This window comes from Mustela nivalis, assembly GCF_964662115.1.
Source record: "Mustela nivalis genome assembly, chromosome: 8".
NCBI classification, from domain to species: Eukaryota; Metazoa; Chordata; class Mammalia; order Carnivora; family Mustelidae; genus Mustela; species Mustela nivalis.
In genome coordinates this window covers 86,707,763-86,724,312 of record NC_139027.1, presented here as the reverse complement: position 1 = coordinate 86,724,312, position 16,550 = coordinate 86,707,763, and the positions used below count along the sequence as shown (strand labels likewise).

Below are 16,550 nucleotides of genomic sequence, written 5' to 3'. Positions count from 1 at the left end.
TCACATTGATCACAATTACCTTCCTGGGCGGGGGTAGGGCAGGGTGGAGCAGGGTGGAAATGGAGAAGGGCACGTGTGTGCAGTTATGGATGTATGCGCTTGTTTTTTTTAATTTTATTTTTATTGATAAGACCACTTCTTAAACACCCTGAGTACATAGGATTTTGGCAGATCTGTTCTCCAACATAGCATATTACTTACTTTCTTAAATTGTTAAAGGAGAGAGGACACTTCTACTCCAAGGTGTCCTAAAGTGGGTTTTCCCCTCCCCCTTCCCAAGTACCCAACATACAGTTAGGCACAATTAATAGCATTTAGTATTTAATGTAGACTGCATACCTACTTTCATTCTTTGTTTTAATCTGGGTCTTTTAGTAAGATATTTGATATTTCATGAAGCATAATAAGAAATACTATCTTCTTCAGGTATTATTTAATAGAATATCTGTAGCATAATAGTTGAAGGAGGAGGTCAAGGAACCAAAGAAAACACATGTTGATTAAACAAGGTTGGTCCAAGAAGGATCTATAAACTACCATTTTCAGTGAGAAAGCAATACCACATTTGATTATTCTATTTGAATTTGAGTATGATAAAGCTAAAGTTAATGGAACACTTAAATCTTTATAGTTTATATCCTTTGAAGAATATTGCCAAAATATTTTAAAGAATCCATTGTAGAATTTGTGTAAGATTATAAGGAACATAGGCTGGCTTACCATATATGAGTCTGAATACTAGGAAGGATCATCCAATTGGGACTAAAACTTGACTCTGAAAAGTTTTCTGACATCTCATAGAATGTAAGTAGAATAAATAATATGTCAAAGACAGGTGTCTCTATTGTGTTCATGCCAAAATTTATCTGACTTTTGATCCAAATACAAAGCAAAGAAGAAAATGTTGTAGGGTTAGTACTATTGTTTAAAAGTTAACATGAAAAGAACTCCCTGCAAAGGAATTTTAAGCACGTTTAAGTGGAAAGTTTATATACAAAACCCTAAAGTGGACAAGTGTGCACTTAGCATCATCCACTCTCATCTGCTTGGGAGCTTTTACATGGGTGTTAACAAATAACAAATGCTATTACTTTTTTTCTCATTCTAATCCTTCTTGAACATTTAAACAGGCTTTCCCTGTGCAGAAGACATGAACAGACACTTCTCCTAAGAAGACAAACAGATGGCTAATAGACATGAAAAAACGCTCAACATCTCCCGGCATCAGGGAAATGCAAATCAAAATGGCAATGAGATACCACCTCACACCAGTCAGAATGGCTCAAATTAACAAGTCTGCAAACGATCAATGTTGGTGAGGATGCGGAGAAAGGGGAACCCTTCTACACTGTTGATGGGAATACAAGCAGTTGCAGCCACTCTGGAAAACAGTATGGAAGTTCCTCAAAAAGTGGAAAATAGAGCTACCCTATGACCCAGCAATTGCACTACTGGGTATTTATCCCAAAGTAGTGATCCGAATGGGTATGTGTTCCCCCATGTTTATTGAAGCAATGTCCACAATAGCCAAACTATGGAAAGAGCCCAGATGTCCACTGACAGATGAACATACAAACATGTGGTGTATATGTACAATGGAATATTACACAGCCATTAAAAATTGAAATCTTGCCATTTGCAATGACTTGGATGGAACTAGAGGGTACTATGCTAAGCAAAAAAAGTCAATCAGAGAAAGACAATTATCATATGATCTTACAGATATGTGGAATTTAAGAAGCAAAACAGAAGATCAAGGGAAGAGAACAAAAAAAATAAAACAAGATGAAACCAGTGAGGGAGACAAACCATAAGAGACTCTTAATCATAAGAAACAAACTGAGGGTTGCTGGATGGAAGGGGGGTGGAGGGATGGAGTAACTAGGTGAGGGACACTGGGGAGGGTATGTGATGTAGTGAGCACTGGGTATTTATGTAAGACTGATGAATCACAGACTTGTACGTCTGAAACAAATAATACATTATATGTTAATAAAAACATATGATAAGAGTTAGAGAGGAGAAGGGAGTTGGGAGAAATTGGAAGGGGAGGTGAATCATGAGAGACTATGGACTCTGAAAAACAATCTGAGGGATTTGAAGTGGCGGGGGGGTGGGAGGTCGAGGTAACAGGTGGTGGGTACTATAGAGGGCACGGATTGCACGGAGCACTGGGTGTGGTGCAAAAATAATGAATACTGTTATACTGAAAATAAATTAATTAAAAAACATATGATGAAACTAAAAAATTAAAATAAATAAAAATTAAAAAAATAAAAATAAATAGGGATGCCCCCTCCACTGGGTGTCTAACTGGGACTTGAATAAATGATTCTCACAGGCGCAGAATCAGAATCCTGCCAGGCACCTGGAACTGCTAACAACATGCCAACAATGTTTCATTGCATAAAGTAAGTGGTCTTATGAGCACAAAGCTTATCAGTGATCACTTTTCATTGTGTAGGTCTCCTCTCCCTTGTCCAAAACAAACTCGGTGACTGAATGATTGATTATCAACTTGGTTACTTATCATGTTAAAGTCCTCACATTTTTACCAGTCTTGTCCCTTCTACACCAGAATTTGCTCTGCATGATTGTATATTTCATGTCAGATTCACCAGTGAGAACAAGAATTCTTTCAAACTATATGCATTTTTTAATTTTTTAAACTTTATTCTTTATCAAATATATACAATCAATGAATCTGACCAGGTTTAGGTAATACGGTTCGTATTTTAAATGAATGATGAGACTGACCACGATTCTTTTCAGTCCTGGAAGACTGAATAAAATCTTTTAAAAATGATCTATACCATGACCCATCATATGAGACATCATGATTCAAATTTTTCTATATATTATGAGACTGACCACGATTCTTTTCAGTCCTGAAAGACTGAAAAAAATCTTTAAAAAATGAGCTAGACCATGACCCATCATGTGAAACGTCATGATTCAAATTTTTCTATATACCTTAATAGACTGTTACATCATTCTAGATGATAAGAGAACAAATTCTAAAATATTACCTTTATGAACACAGTAGATACAGCATTAAATCAGAGTAATAGAACATTATAAGAATGAAAAAAATCAGTCATCAAAGACTTTGATATAGAGCAGCTCATTTATTCTTTATATCAGTTTTTTTGAGGGAGATCAACTTTCTTTTTTTTATTTTGTTTTTCTTCTCATTTTCTTTGTACAGAAAAAACCTGAAGGGAGTACAATCACAATGTTTTAATTCCCTTCCAATGCCAGTATCACATCTGGATCTTTAGGGCAATGAAGAAATGTTTGCGGTATAATAAACAATGAAAATGAAGATGTAAAGTTGTGTACAGTGTTCATCAATAGGTGGATAATAAGAGAAACAACATCTGGAAATGTATACCAACGTTTCAGGAAATGTATATGCTGATGGTAGTCTTATGGATGAGTCTCACTCTGTTTTTGTACTTATCTAAATGTGCATATTAAATTTCACAGAAAATATTTTGCATAATACAATTTGCTCTTTGTATGTGTTTATGTAGAAAAACAGAAACAGAGGGTAAAAAAGGTCTTCTTTACATACGATGTACCTTTATAAAGAAAGGGAATGCAGTCAGCTGGAGGTCTGCCTGTAGCGCAATGTGCAGGAGACTCAGGGTGTGGCTGCCAGAAGACCTGGGTTTGGTGCTGATTCTAGTCCTTGTTAACCACGTAACTCTGTGTCCTTACTTAACCCCAGAGTCCTTTCATGGTACTCAAATATAAAGAATTTCATGAAGATCGTATGAAACCATATATAGTTGACAGAGTTAAACAACATAAAATGTTTATATCTGAAAAATAAAACCTATAGTCCATAAACTACTCTAGAATATGATAAGTTTCAGATGGCCAGCAGTGACGTAGTCTTCACGGATTGCTTTGGTGAACTACTCCATTTACAGATGAATCACCTTAATAGCACATCAGGCCTGAAACTGGGCATCATTTGGATATAATTTCTGATGGGATATTTTCCAATGGGCCCTCAGAGTTTCAGTTAGTGTGAATTAATTTGCTAATGTTTAAAAACCTAATAAGAATCAGAAGTGAAATGTGTATTGTTAGTGAATATGTATCAAGTAATGTTAAAGATATAATTGTAAATTGTTGTTTTTCAGAAATATTTTCTGCAACCAAGAGGAGTATAAAAAAGAAGCAAGTTACCTCTTAAACAGAACCACGTTGGGGTATCAGACCCTCAGAACCCAGAGGCGGTTTGAGTGGGGCTGCAGATGCTGGCTGGGGCATTTCTGTTAGGACACATCCTAGCTTCTCCCCTTTTATATCAAGGTTCTTGGAATTTTTTTTTTTCCCAGTGCTGTGGATTCCTAATATGTGATTGTCTTCTCTGAGGGAATTAGTTTACTAAATGGGAGAATTAAGTTTCAAAACAGGGCATCTATCAATTTGGAATTGTGTTGCCCCAACTGATTTATTCAGTTGAAAGCCATCACGAGTTAATGTTCATTGACATCCATCATTTAAGACAACCCAAAGTCACAACTTTGTGCCTGTGTTGGTGAACATGATGAGACGCTGACTTTATCATATAACTTGTAAGACCAAGACACTTTTCTCCACCTCTTTGTTTTTACTCTGTTCCCACCCACCAAACTGTCCAGATAGCCCAGATTCCTTTCATTGATATTCTGGCCAGTGATTTATTATAAAATCATTTTGTTCAAGTACTACTGAGTTGCAAACATTTTACCTTTGTTTTAAATAAATGTGAAATTATTTTTAGAATATATAAGCAGTGAACAAAAGGAATCCCCAAAGGACAAAGGCTAAGGTCTGCTTTGTCATTCTGAGAAGCCAAGCAGGGGTGGACAGCACGGAGCGGAGGCATCAGAACCTACCTGTCATGGTAAATCCACCCACCAGCAGACCAATGTCTCGGCCACCAACTATGATGGCCTCGCTGCGCTCTTCTGAGCTGCCACTGTTTTTGGTTCTCCAGGCTGCCCATATTCCAACCAGCAATATTAGAAGGTAGAACACGATGATAGCTACCAGTCCTTCCACATGGAAAGTCATTTTTAGTTAGGGGTCCAGATTCTTCCACAGCTAGCTATTTCATTAAGATTTCTGAAGAAAACACAGTAATGAATTAAAAACCAGCCAAGCATGCATAGGCAGCTGGGAATAAACCAGCTGGCTCATGAGAGATCCTGTACCACTTACAGGAACAGCACACTGAAATTATATATAACACTAGCAGTTGCCAACACAGCCCACTATTTTATTATAATTACTATTTACAGTTTAATATTGTTTTGAGCTTTCAAGAAAAAGAAAAAATAGAAAATGCTGCTGAACAAATACAATCACCATCACTTTTTGTGTTTAATAAATTCTTTCAATTTAAAATTAACTTTTTCTTGTAACTTGGTCAAGAAATCATTTCCAAAGATTATGTATTTGGCTTTTGGAACTAACTTACTATTCCATCTAGAATGATTCAGTAATGTAAAGGGTATTGTAAAACTACTCTGAGAATCTAACATAATCTTACATCCATTCATTCACTCATTCATTCATTCCTCTTCCTCTCCTTTCAAACAATTTCAGGGAATGGTTCCAAAAGTAATGTGGCATGCAAATACCCGGGGGGGGGGGGGAGGTTTAGGAACATCAGTTTCAAAAACACATCAATTCCGATTTTCAACAAGTGCCTGTGGTCCAAGTTACTGTACCAACTAAAGATGTTACATTGTTTGAAGAGGACACCCTCTTGACCAGCTCTTTCTTCCTCATCCATTGTTCTTTGCTCTGTCATCTCTTCCCCACCCTCTTAATGGTATATACAAGAAAACGATATAAAAATACAGAATTGCCTAAAAATATAAGAGGACGTCAAAGGTATTAAAAACAGGAATTTTAAGAGACAGATGTCAAGTTCTAACGCCTGCACTTTCTGGAATTCTTGTTCTCTGTTATTTTTCAGCCCTTGCGATCATGGCTATTTCATGCACTCGCGTTCACACAAGCCCGTTTCTGGGAGAAACACAAGTATTTGTTTCTGCAGGTGGGTGATGAGACCCTTGGGCGAAAGAACTAGCTAGCCTCCTTGGATTCAGGGGAAGCCAAAGAAGCGGCCGGGATGCGCACCGCTTTTGTGAGCATCGGAACGGGGAAGTTCTTTCTTTCCCCCGCCCAGCCCGGGGATCCTCTGCTCCCCGTTATCCCTCCCGCGCCCCCGCCGTCCCTCTACAGCGCCCGGACTTTCCCGCCGAGGCGCTTCGAGGACCATGGGTGCCAGACAGTGGACCACCCCCGCACATCCCCACCGAGACGCGAAAAAGCCCCGTCCTTGGGACCTAAAAACGCCGGCGAGGCGTCCACGGTGTTCCCGAGGTGCCGACTCCGACGCACCCAGATGCCCGCTCTGTTCCTACCTGGAGTGGCTGCCGCGCCGTGAAGCGCTCCGCCGTCTGGGGCTCGTCCCCCGGCCGCCGCCCAGGCACCGCGGGGTTGGGCGCTCCGCGGTCTGAGGCTTGTCCCGGGGCCGCCGCCCAGGCACCGCGGGGGCGGAGGTCAGGGGTGCGGAGGGGCGAGGAGTAGGGCCAAGCAGCGGGGTTCCAGCCCCTGGTCTCCCAGAACCTGGGCGGGCGCAGAGTTGACAGGTGTGTGAGCTGGGGTGGAGGGCGCTGGACGCGGGCGAGGTGGTGATCGATCCCAGTATTGGCAAAAGTCCCCTTTATAAGGGCGACCGGCAGGGGTGATCGTCAGAGATGGGAAGGCGGACGTCAGAGCAAAGTGGTGCTGGGGCGGGTGCTGCGGGACAGTGCCCTCGCGCGCTAGGTGGCTGTGGGGGTGCGGAGGGACGGTGGCCGAGGGACTGGGGCAGAGCCTGGTCTCAGGGCTAGCGCCGCCGAGGTATCCCGCACCCAGGCGGTGCGGGCAGAGTCCCCGCCACTCCCTCTCCCCTCCTCTGGGAAGGAGGGCGTGTTCCTGAGGGTCATTTCCCATTCTGCTTTCCCGCGACTCTAGTTGGAGAATTCTCTAGCCGAGAAGGGAGAGGCTGGGAGGGTCTCAGAGCGTCGTGTTTTCAGATGGAGCAGCTGGAAGTCCCACAGAGAGGAAGGGGCGAGAGTTGTCTTTCAAGACTTTGCCCGAAATGGTTTCTTACATCTCTCACGGAGTAGAGGGGCTCTCTCTCACTGCCTCCCATGCGCCCTGGGTAGAGGCTGATTCCCACTGTCCTGGTGAGGGGTTCTCTGAAGATAATTCAGGAAGGTTTCCAAAGTCATTTTAAATTCATGTCCCTTCTGCTTAAAAATGGGGTTTAAAGGAAAGACTCTTAAGAGTTGTCCAAAACAACAATGAAGTTATCACCCAAGCCAGACAACATAGTTTCCCTTGTAGAGCTAACTGTATTGCTTGCCTACCAAAATATCCAATTAAGCATCACAAAAAATCTACTGTATAAATTTAAAATGATCTATCATCTATCATAACTATTCCTAGAAATCTATATTTAATGTCTAGGTTATTTATATATCCATGAACATAGTTCACATCCATAACTCTATTTATATATCTAGATAAATAGCTAGATTGATAGACAAAGATATCTGTGTGTATTTATATATATCCATGAGTGTATGGAAAAAGAGAGAAGAGCCACAAGTCACAAAGCCGCAAGTCCCTCTAGTCACTTTCTTCCTTTTTTCCATATTCCTCCATGGCAGTCTATTGAACAATGAAATATGTAAATCTAGTAGCTGATAGAATAAGTAAGAGTATTCTTTAATTACTGGTTACCTCTCTTTAGGTGAAATTTTTAGACTATCCCCCATTTTCTTTTTATTTTTTTAAAGATTGGGGGGTGGGGAGAATGCACAAGCAGGCAGAATGGCAGGCAAAGGCAGAGCTCTCTCTCTCCCTGCTGAGCAAGGAGTGCCATGCGGGACTGGATCCCAAAACACTAGGATCATAACCTGACCCAAAGGCAGCAGCCTAACTGACTGAGCCACCCAGGCGTCCCCCATCCCCCATTTTCTTATGCTGGGTTTGAAAATGAACTTTCAAATTTATATCTTTCAAATTTATAAATACTTTTTTGCTTTGTTCTCTGTATAAACAGTAACTGCATCCAATCACCTTGTTTGAGATAAGAGGCTGATGGAATTTAAACAGAAATTAGGACAAAGGAGAAGGATCTGCACAGACAATTCTTTCATCTGGTTCAAATGATCAGCTCACTGATTTTCTGGAAAAGATTTAGAAAGTCTTTCAATGTAACTCCCATTTTTACATGGAAGGGTAATGCATTTAAGCAATTTTAAGGAACTGAAATAGAGAAAACAGAGATGGAATTTCTTATCATTACTCAAGTACTTTTCAACAGAAATTCATTCATTCATTCATTCTTGATTTTGTTTTTGACAGTTATATATAAGTCAATTTCTGATTCTGGACTTTGGCCACAGGTTAATTTAATGTCTTCCCTACCAGAATACGCTTAAGGTGATGATGACAAAAAACTTGTGTTGGTAGCAGAACAGATGTAGTCAATGAGAGTGTATGAAGTAGTGCATGAGGCTAAGGTCTAGGGGGCTAGACTCAAATTCAAAGACGTGGCTGTCCTCAGAGAAATATCGCTAGGGCTTTTGGATGAAGGAATCAGGAATGCAGCCAGGACACAAAGCTCTCTGTGGGGCCCACCTAATCCACTTTAAGAGGACAGATTTGCCAGCCTCTAGATTCAGTGCCAGATCTGGCAAGGTACAATGACCTTGAAGGTGGCCAAAACAATTTTGACCTGGCGGAGCAGCTCTCCTTCATGACAGAAGGCACCAGTTGAAAATAACAACTGCTGATGTAGTGAGTCTACTTCTGTGGAGACATTTCCTCATTTGCTTAGCCCTTTGAGCTTCTGCGTCTGATCTAATGATGACATCACTTGTGAATTTCTGTTCCAGGATGTACCTTCCCAGACACCCATTCCTGTTTTGTCCTCAATGCATACTCCTTCATCCACTCTCCTAAGAATATTAAAAAGTACATAGCTGTGGAAGCTTAACTGTAGCTTTGGGAGACAAAAAGGCAGATTTTGCTTTTCTAAATCATTTATTCATTTAACAAACATCTCTTAAGTGCATCCGGTGTTCTAAGCACTGTCCTAAGTACTGAGAAACGTGTGGAAAATTATATTGTCCTTGCCTGCAGGCAATTTGTCATTAGTGAAAGGAAAGCAGGAACAAAAAACAAAAGCTCTACTTGAGTATACTATTATAAATGCTGGCAAAGATATTTCATATCCGCACACACAGATTTTATGGAAAGCACACAGAAAGGCTTTAACCAGAACAAGGTATTCTTGGAGGGGGGGAGAGTCATTCATTCAACAGACACAATGTGAAGATCTACTGTGTGCCAGGAATTACGAGAGATGCCAGGTACATAGACAGAAACAAAGAGAGCCCTGTCCTCATTGAGCTTACAGTCTATGACCTTACTGCTCAAAGTATGGTCCATGTAACAAGTGTCAAATATCATCTTTCTCTCTCTCTCTCTTTTTTAAAATAACTTTGGTCATTTGAGAAGGATGTCACTTTTCATACAAACACTGAACATGACTTGGATATGAATAACAATGCATAATGAGATTTTGGGAGAATCCATTCTCCTTAAGTCATTTTCCTTCATAACGTCCTAGTGTCCTCATACAACTTTTATTTGAAAGTTTCAAAATTTCTAATTGATTACCTTCAGCTTCAATTGCAATTTGGACTACTATTTGAAAACCAGGGTGATCATCAGAGTCATAGAATACTTTTAAAATTGTAGATAATAGGACACCATGGCAAAAGCTCTGATTCAGTAAATCTTGGACAAGAGTTCAGAAATACCTTTTTAAATAGACTATTTTTTTTTTAAAAGAGCAACTGAAGTCCTCAGAAAATTTGAGTAGAAGGTATTTCTTAAATACTACCTCCCCAACACATGCATAGTCCCTACCGTTATCAATGACACCCATGTCCTCACCCTTCCCAGTGGTACATTTGTTACAATGGATGGACCTACATTGACACATCATGATCACCCAGAGTCTGAAGTTTATGTTATATTTCACTCTTGCTGTGCTTTCTGTGGGTTTGGACAAATGTATAATAACATTTATCCACCATTATAATATCATACAGACTAGATTTACTGCCCTAAATATTGTCCGTACTCCACTGATTCATTCCTTCTTTCTCACTAACCTGTGCCAACCACTAATCTCTTTACTGTCTTCATAGCTTTGCCTTTTTCAGAATGTCATATAGTTGGAATCAAATGGAATGTAGCTTTATCAGATTGGTTTCATTTGCTTAGTAACATGCATTTATGTTTCCTCTATGTCTTTTCATGGCTTGATAGCTCACTACTCTTTAACGGTAAGTAAAATTCCATCATCTGGATATATCAGCTTATTTATCCATTCACCTACTAAAGAACATCTTTTTTACTTCCAATTTTAGGAAAAAAAATATGAGTAAAGCTGCTATATATACCTGTGTGAAGTGTGTGTGTGTGTGTGTGTGTGTGTGTGTGAGAGAGAGAGAGAGAGAGAGATACATGAGTTTTTAACTCCTTTGGGTAAATACCAAGGAACATGATTGCAGGATCGCATGTTAAGAGGATGTTTAGTTTTATAAGAAACTGTTAAACTATATTCCAAGCGTATGGACCGATTTTTATTTCCACCATCAATGAATGGGAGCTCCTATTCCTCCACACCCTCAGCAACATTTGGAGTTCTCAGTGTTCTGAAGTTTAGCCCTTCTTATACATGTGTAATAGTATTATATTTTTATTTTAATTTGTATTTCCCTGATGTCATATGATGTACAGCACATATGCATATTTTCCATCAGTGTATCTTCCTTTATGAAGTGCTTTAAGGCCTTTAGCCCATTTTTAAATCAGGTTATTTTCTTGGTGTTGAATTTCAAGTGTTCTCTGTATTGTTTGGGTAAAAGTTCTTTCTCACATATGTGTTTTACAAACATTTTCTTCCAGTCTCTGTCTTTTCTTCTTATTCTCTTGACAGTGTCATTTGCAGAGCAGAAATTTTTAATTTAATGAAGTCGTTTATCGATTACCTCTTTCATGGATTGTGACTTTGATGTTCAATTAAAAAAATTCATCTTCATGTGGTATATATACACAATGGAATACTATGCAGCCATCAAAGAAATGAAATCTTGCCATTTGCAACAACATGGATGGAGTTAGAGCGTATCATGCTTAGCGAAATAAGTCAAGCAGAGAAAGACAACTATCATATGATCTCCCTGATATGAGGAAGTGGTGATGCAACATGGGGGCTTAAGTGGGTAGAAGAAGAATCAATGAAACAAGATGGAATTGGGAGGGAGACAAACCATAAGTGACTCTTAATCTCACAAAACAAACTGAGGGTTGCTGGGGGGAGGGAGGTTGGGAGAAGGGGGTAGGATTATGGACATTGGGGAGGGTATGTGCTTTGGTGAGTGCTGTGAAGTGTGTAAACCTGGTGATTCATAGACCTGTACCCCTGGGGATAAAAATATATGTTTATAAAAAATAAAAAATTAAAAAAAAATTCATCTTCATAGCCAAGGCTACCTGTATTTTCCCCTGTTATCTTCTAGGAGTTCTGTGTTTTGTATTTAGGCCTGAAATCCAATTTGTGTTAATTTTTGTGTGGGGTGTAAGGTCTGTATCTACATTCGTTTTTGTTTTTGCATGAGGATCTTCAGGTCTTCTAGGACCATTTGTGAAAAGGCTTTCATATATATATATATATATATATATATATATATATATATATTAATTTTTTAAGATTTTATGTATTTATTTGACAGAGAGAAAGAGATCACAAGTAGCCAGAGAGGTGGGCAGAGAGAAAAGGGGAAGCAGACTCCCTGCTGAGCCAAAAGCCCAATGAGGGGCTTGATCCAGGACCCTGGGATCATGACCTGAGCGGAAGGCAGAGGCTTAATCCACTGAGCCACCCAGGTGCCCTGAAAAGACTTCCTTTGCTCAATTATAAGGCTCTTTGTCAAAGATCAGTTGACTACATTTATGTGGGTCTATTTCTGGGTTCTCTATTCTTTCTCCTTAGTGTAGTTATTTGTTCTGTCATCAATACCACTTTGTCTCTTTATATGTCTTAAAGTTGAATAATGTGAGTCCTCCAAATTTCAATATTGTGTTGACTATTCTGGGTCCTTTGCCTCTCCATGTAAACCTGAGAATCAGTTTCTCAAATACCCAAAATAACTTTCTGGGATTTTTATTGAAATTTTAGTTCAATCAATTTGGGAAGAACTGACATCTTTACAATATTTTGTTTTTATTACTTTCAGTTAGCCACCATATAGTACACCTTTAAAATATTGAGTCTCGGGGCACCTGGGTGGCTCAGTGGGTTGGGCCTCTGCCTTCGGCTCAGGTCATGATCCCGAGGTCCTGGGATCAAGCCCCGCATCGGGCTCTCTGCTCAGTGGGGAGCCTGCTTCCCTTCCTCTCTCTCTGACTGCCTCTCTGCCTACTTGTGATCTCTGTCTGTCAAATAAATAAATAAAATCTTTAAAATAAAATAAAATAAAAAAAATATTGAGTCTCCCTATCTTATCCATGAACATGGACTATTTCTCCATTTATTTAATTCTTCATTCATCAGTTAAGTAGTTTTTCTCACACAGATTCTGTGTTTTGTTATATTAATATGTATATTATTTTGGGGGGTGCTAACATGTTACTGAGCTTCTAATTTCATATTCTACTTGTTCATTGTGTATATTGGTGAACGTGATAATCAGCTAAGTTTGGGGATACTGTTGTATTTCAGGGTGGAAAAAGTTTTGAAGTTGAAACACACAACTTTAGTTGATATTTTCTAGTTCTGAGAACTTCAGCAAATTATTTTGCCTTCTTTGAGTTTTAATTCTCTTTTCTCTAAAGTGGAAATAAAAACCGTGCAAGGTTAGTGTTGTTCTCATAGGAATGTGAGGATTAATTGAGACAGTATTTTTTAAAACATTATGTGCAACACATGTTTTCCCGCTGGTGCTCAGTATACAGTAGGTAATTGCTACCTCAGCAGTAACTTCTGTTATGTTGCTTGATTCACTGTTGAAGCCTGCTGATGTTCCAGCCTCTGGTGGCTGTTGATTACACAGCTAATGTGGTGGATAAATGTTTCTGCCCATTTTCTTACCCAATGACAAAGAAATGTTTTGCTAATAACTTCAGGGCTGCTTCAGAAGTTCATATATTCCATGAGCCACATCACAGACTAAGGCCTAGAGTCTACTTCTTGATCAATTTTTAACTAAATTCAATTTATGCTTTTGTAGGTAGGGCTGGGAGGACTGGCATAACTCACTTTCATAGAGACACACGTGAAGAGACATCCAGCTTCTTCCTCTGCCTGACACTCAGTCCTCACCAACAGTGCTCAGAAGCTTTTCAGTGACACCCTCCTTACCTTGTATAAGGCTAACACCTTTTCATTTAGATCCCAGCTCAGACATGCATCCAAGAGAAAATTCCATGATTCCTGTCTACACCCAGCCAAGGTGATGTGTCCCTCTTCTAGTCTGCTGTCCTGTGGCCCTTACTACTACTACCTATTAATTACCTACAGATCATAAGCTGATTTCTCTTTTACCCTCTGAACTCTGGGAAGGGAAAGATCACATTCCATACATTTTATATAGTCAGCACTCAGCACTGTGCCTAGAATATCACTAGTCAAAAACTTAGTTGAGCTAAACTGCCTTATTATTTTACAGAAAGAAAAATTGAGATTCAAACTGAAGACCTGAGCACATTAGAATAGACCTCTATGTACTACAATAACACTAAAATTAATCACTTGGAAACAAATCAATTAGAATCAAATGCAATTGCCCAGCAAATGCCAAGTTTTTTCTTCTGTCCTTATGATAAATGGCATATGATGACTAAATCTTCATACTTTTAAAACAAGAAATCATATGGGAACTTTTTAATTGTATATCCTCATCACAGTTCTTTTAGAAAGTTTAACAGTAATAAATAATGCGTTTTCGGGTCACCCTCCATTGGCGGTATCAAAGTCATTCTGTACAACCATTGCTATTATTCTTGTAGTTGCAGAAGATCTCTTTCCTTCTTTTTTCCCCTAACATTTTATTATGAACATATTCAAATAAACATTAAAGTTGAAACATGTATCAGAGTTAACACTTGTATAGCCACCATTTAAATCCTACCAAAACTTTTCTATTTTTGTATCTATCTTCTATCTATTCATCCATTCATCTTATTTATTTAATGCATTTTGAAATAAATGCATAAGTAGAATACCCCCCAAGTAAGCATATTATTAACTAGAGTTCAATAATCATTTACAGTTTTTTCTTCCTTATAAAGGTAAAATTCACGTGCAATAAAATGCATGAATCTTGAGAGTATAGTAGCTGAGTTTTGGTAAATGCAAGAACCAGTGTAACCCAAATCCTGATCAAGATAAAAAACATTACTTGTGCCCTCAGAAGGTCTCTTTCAACCCTTCTGAGTTAATCCTTGACATTGTCCCTAAAAGGTAAATGATGTTCTGATACAGATTAATCAGTATATCAGTTCTATATATGTATATATACATATATATATACACATATAGAACTTCATGTAAATGGAATCAGTATGTACTTGTACCCAGAATAGTCTTTTGATGAGATTCATCCATGTTGCTGGCTGGCTAGGTAATGGGCTCCTTTTTTGCTGTCATTTTCCATTGTATGAATATACCACAGTTGGTGATCTATCCTTTTATTTATAGGCAAATGGCTGTGTCCAATTTTTGACTATTATGTATGCTATGAACAACTATTTTTGTGGACACAAGTTTTTATTCCTCTTGTGTAGATGCCTAAAGTGATATTTCTGGGTCACAGAAAATGAATGTCTGTATTTCTTTAAATGCCAGATCTTTTCCCAAAGTAGTCACACCATTTTATACTCCCACCAATGACATATAAAATTTTGCTGTATATCTTTGCCAGCATTTGGTGTTATCTGTCCTGTCTGAAAATAATTTATTAAGGAGGGCACATGATGTGATGAGCACTGGGTGTTCTACACAGCTAATGAATCATTGAACACTACATCAAAATCTTATGATGTAATATGTTGGTTAATTGAACAAAATAAAAGAAATAAAGAAATTATAAATTTTTTGTGAAATCTATCTATCTATCTATGTTTTTTCCTTTGAATTGGCCAGTCTGGTATTTATGTAGAGATATGTCATTGTGGGTTTAATTTGCATTTTCCTGATGTGCTTAATGATTAATGCTATGTCTTCTTTTGGGGCACCTCACTGGCTCAGTGGGTAGAGCATGTGACTCTTGATCTTGGGGTTGTGAGTTTGAACCCATGTTTGGTGCAGAGATTACTTTAAAAAATAAAATCTTAAAAAATAGAATGCCTTCTTTTATGAAGTGTGTATTCAATTTCTTCTCCATTTGTGATGAGTTACTTGTTTTTTAAAAATTATTATTAGTTGTAGACATTTTTTATATATCTACTTATTGAGGGTCAGAAGTTTTAAATTCTGATCAAATCTAATTATTTTCTTTAGTTTTATTAAAGTAATTGAGTAGTTTCTTTAGTTCCTAGTTTCTTAAGCTAAGTTTCTTTCATTTCTCTAAGACATTTTAGCTCAAGTCAAAGAATATTCTCCAATATTTTCTTTAAATAAAACTTTATAACTTTATCTTTTACATTTAGTTTTGTAGTCTATCTCAAATTAATTTTTGTGTGTGGTATCAGGAAATTTTGTGTCATTAAAAAATTCCATTTCTGCCCCATTCTCTCTTTTCTCCACATCTGTGTCTCCATGTATATGTGTATAAAACGTTTTAAATTTGTCCCATGGATTCTTAAGATTCCAGTTATATTTTCAGGTTTTTTTACCTTCGTTTTTCTTATTGGATCATTCTTATTGAGATATTTAAGCTCACTGACTTTTGAAACTTGAGGGGATCCATCATCTCCATTGTGCTTTTACCCTATCCAATGTTCTTTAAAATTCACACTTTGTATTTTGTAGTTCTGGAAATTCTGTTTGTTTTCCTTCAATTGTATCTTTGCTGAATTTCATATCTTTCCGGTCAGCACGACATATTTTCTTTATGTAGTCAAACATAGTTCGAAATAGGTGTGCTACGAAGACATGAACAGACATTTCTGCAAAGAAGACATCCAAATGGCCAACAGACGCATGAAAAAGTTCTAAATATCACTCAGCATCAGGAAATACAAATCAAAACATCAATGAGATACCACCTCACACCAGTCAGAATGGCTAAAATTAACAAGTCAGGAAATGACAGGTGTTGGTGAGGATGCAGGGAAAGGGGAACCCTCCTACTCTGTTTGTGGGAATGCAAGCTGGTGCAGCCACTCTGGAAAACAGTATGACGGTTCCTCAAAAAGTTGAAAATAAAGTTATCCTACAACTCAGCAATTGCACTACTAGTTATTTA

At 38.4% G+C, this 16,550-nt stretch overlaps 1 protein-coding gene across 2 annotated transcripts in view; it reads right to left on the bottom strand.

Moving 5' to 3' along the window:
* Positions 1–6,944, bottom strand: part of SLC5A7 (solute carrier family 5 member 7) — a 29,743-nt gene extending 22,799 nt beyond the window's left edge. For both annotated transcript variants that reach the window (XR_014315567.1, XM_082745422.1), the window contains exons 1-2: positions 6,435–6,944; positions 4,896–5,124 (exon numbers count right to left, since the gene is read on the bottom strand). Coding sequence is in view for 1 of the 2 variants with exons in the window: in XM_082745422.1 (XP_082601548.1) it covers positions 4,896–5,073 (178 nt within the window). In the remaining variant the exon portion in view is untranslated. The remainder of the gene's footprint in view (positions 1–4,895; positions 5,125–6,434) is intronic.
* Between the last annotated feature and the right edge of the window lie 9,606 nt (positions 6,945–16,550).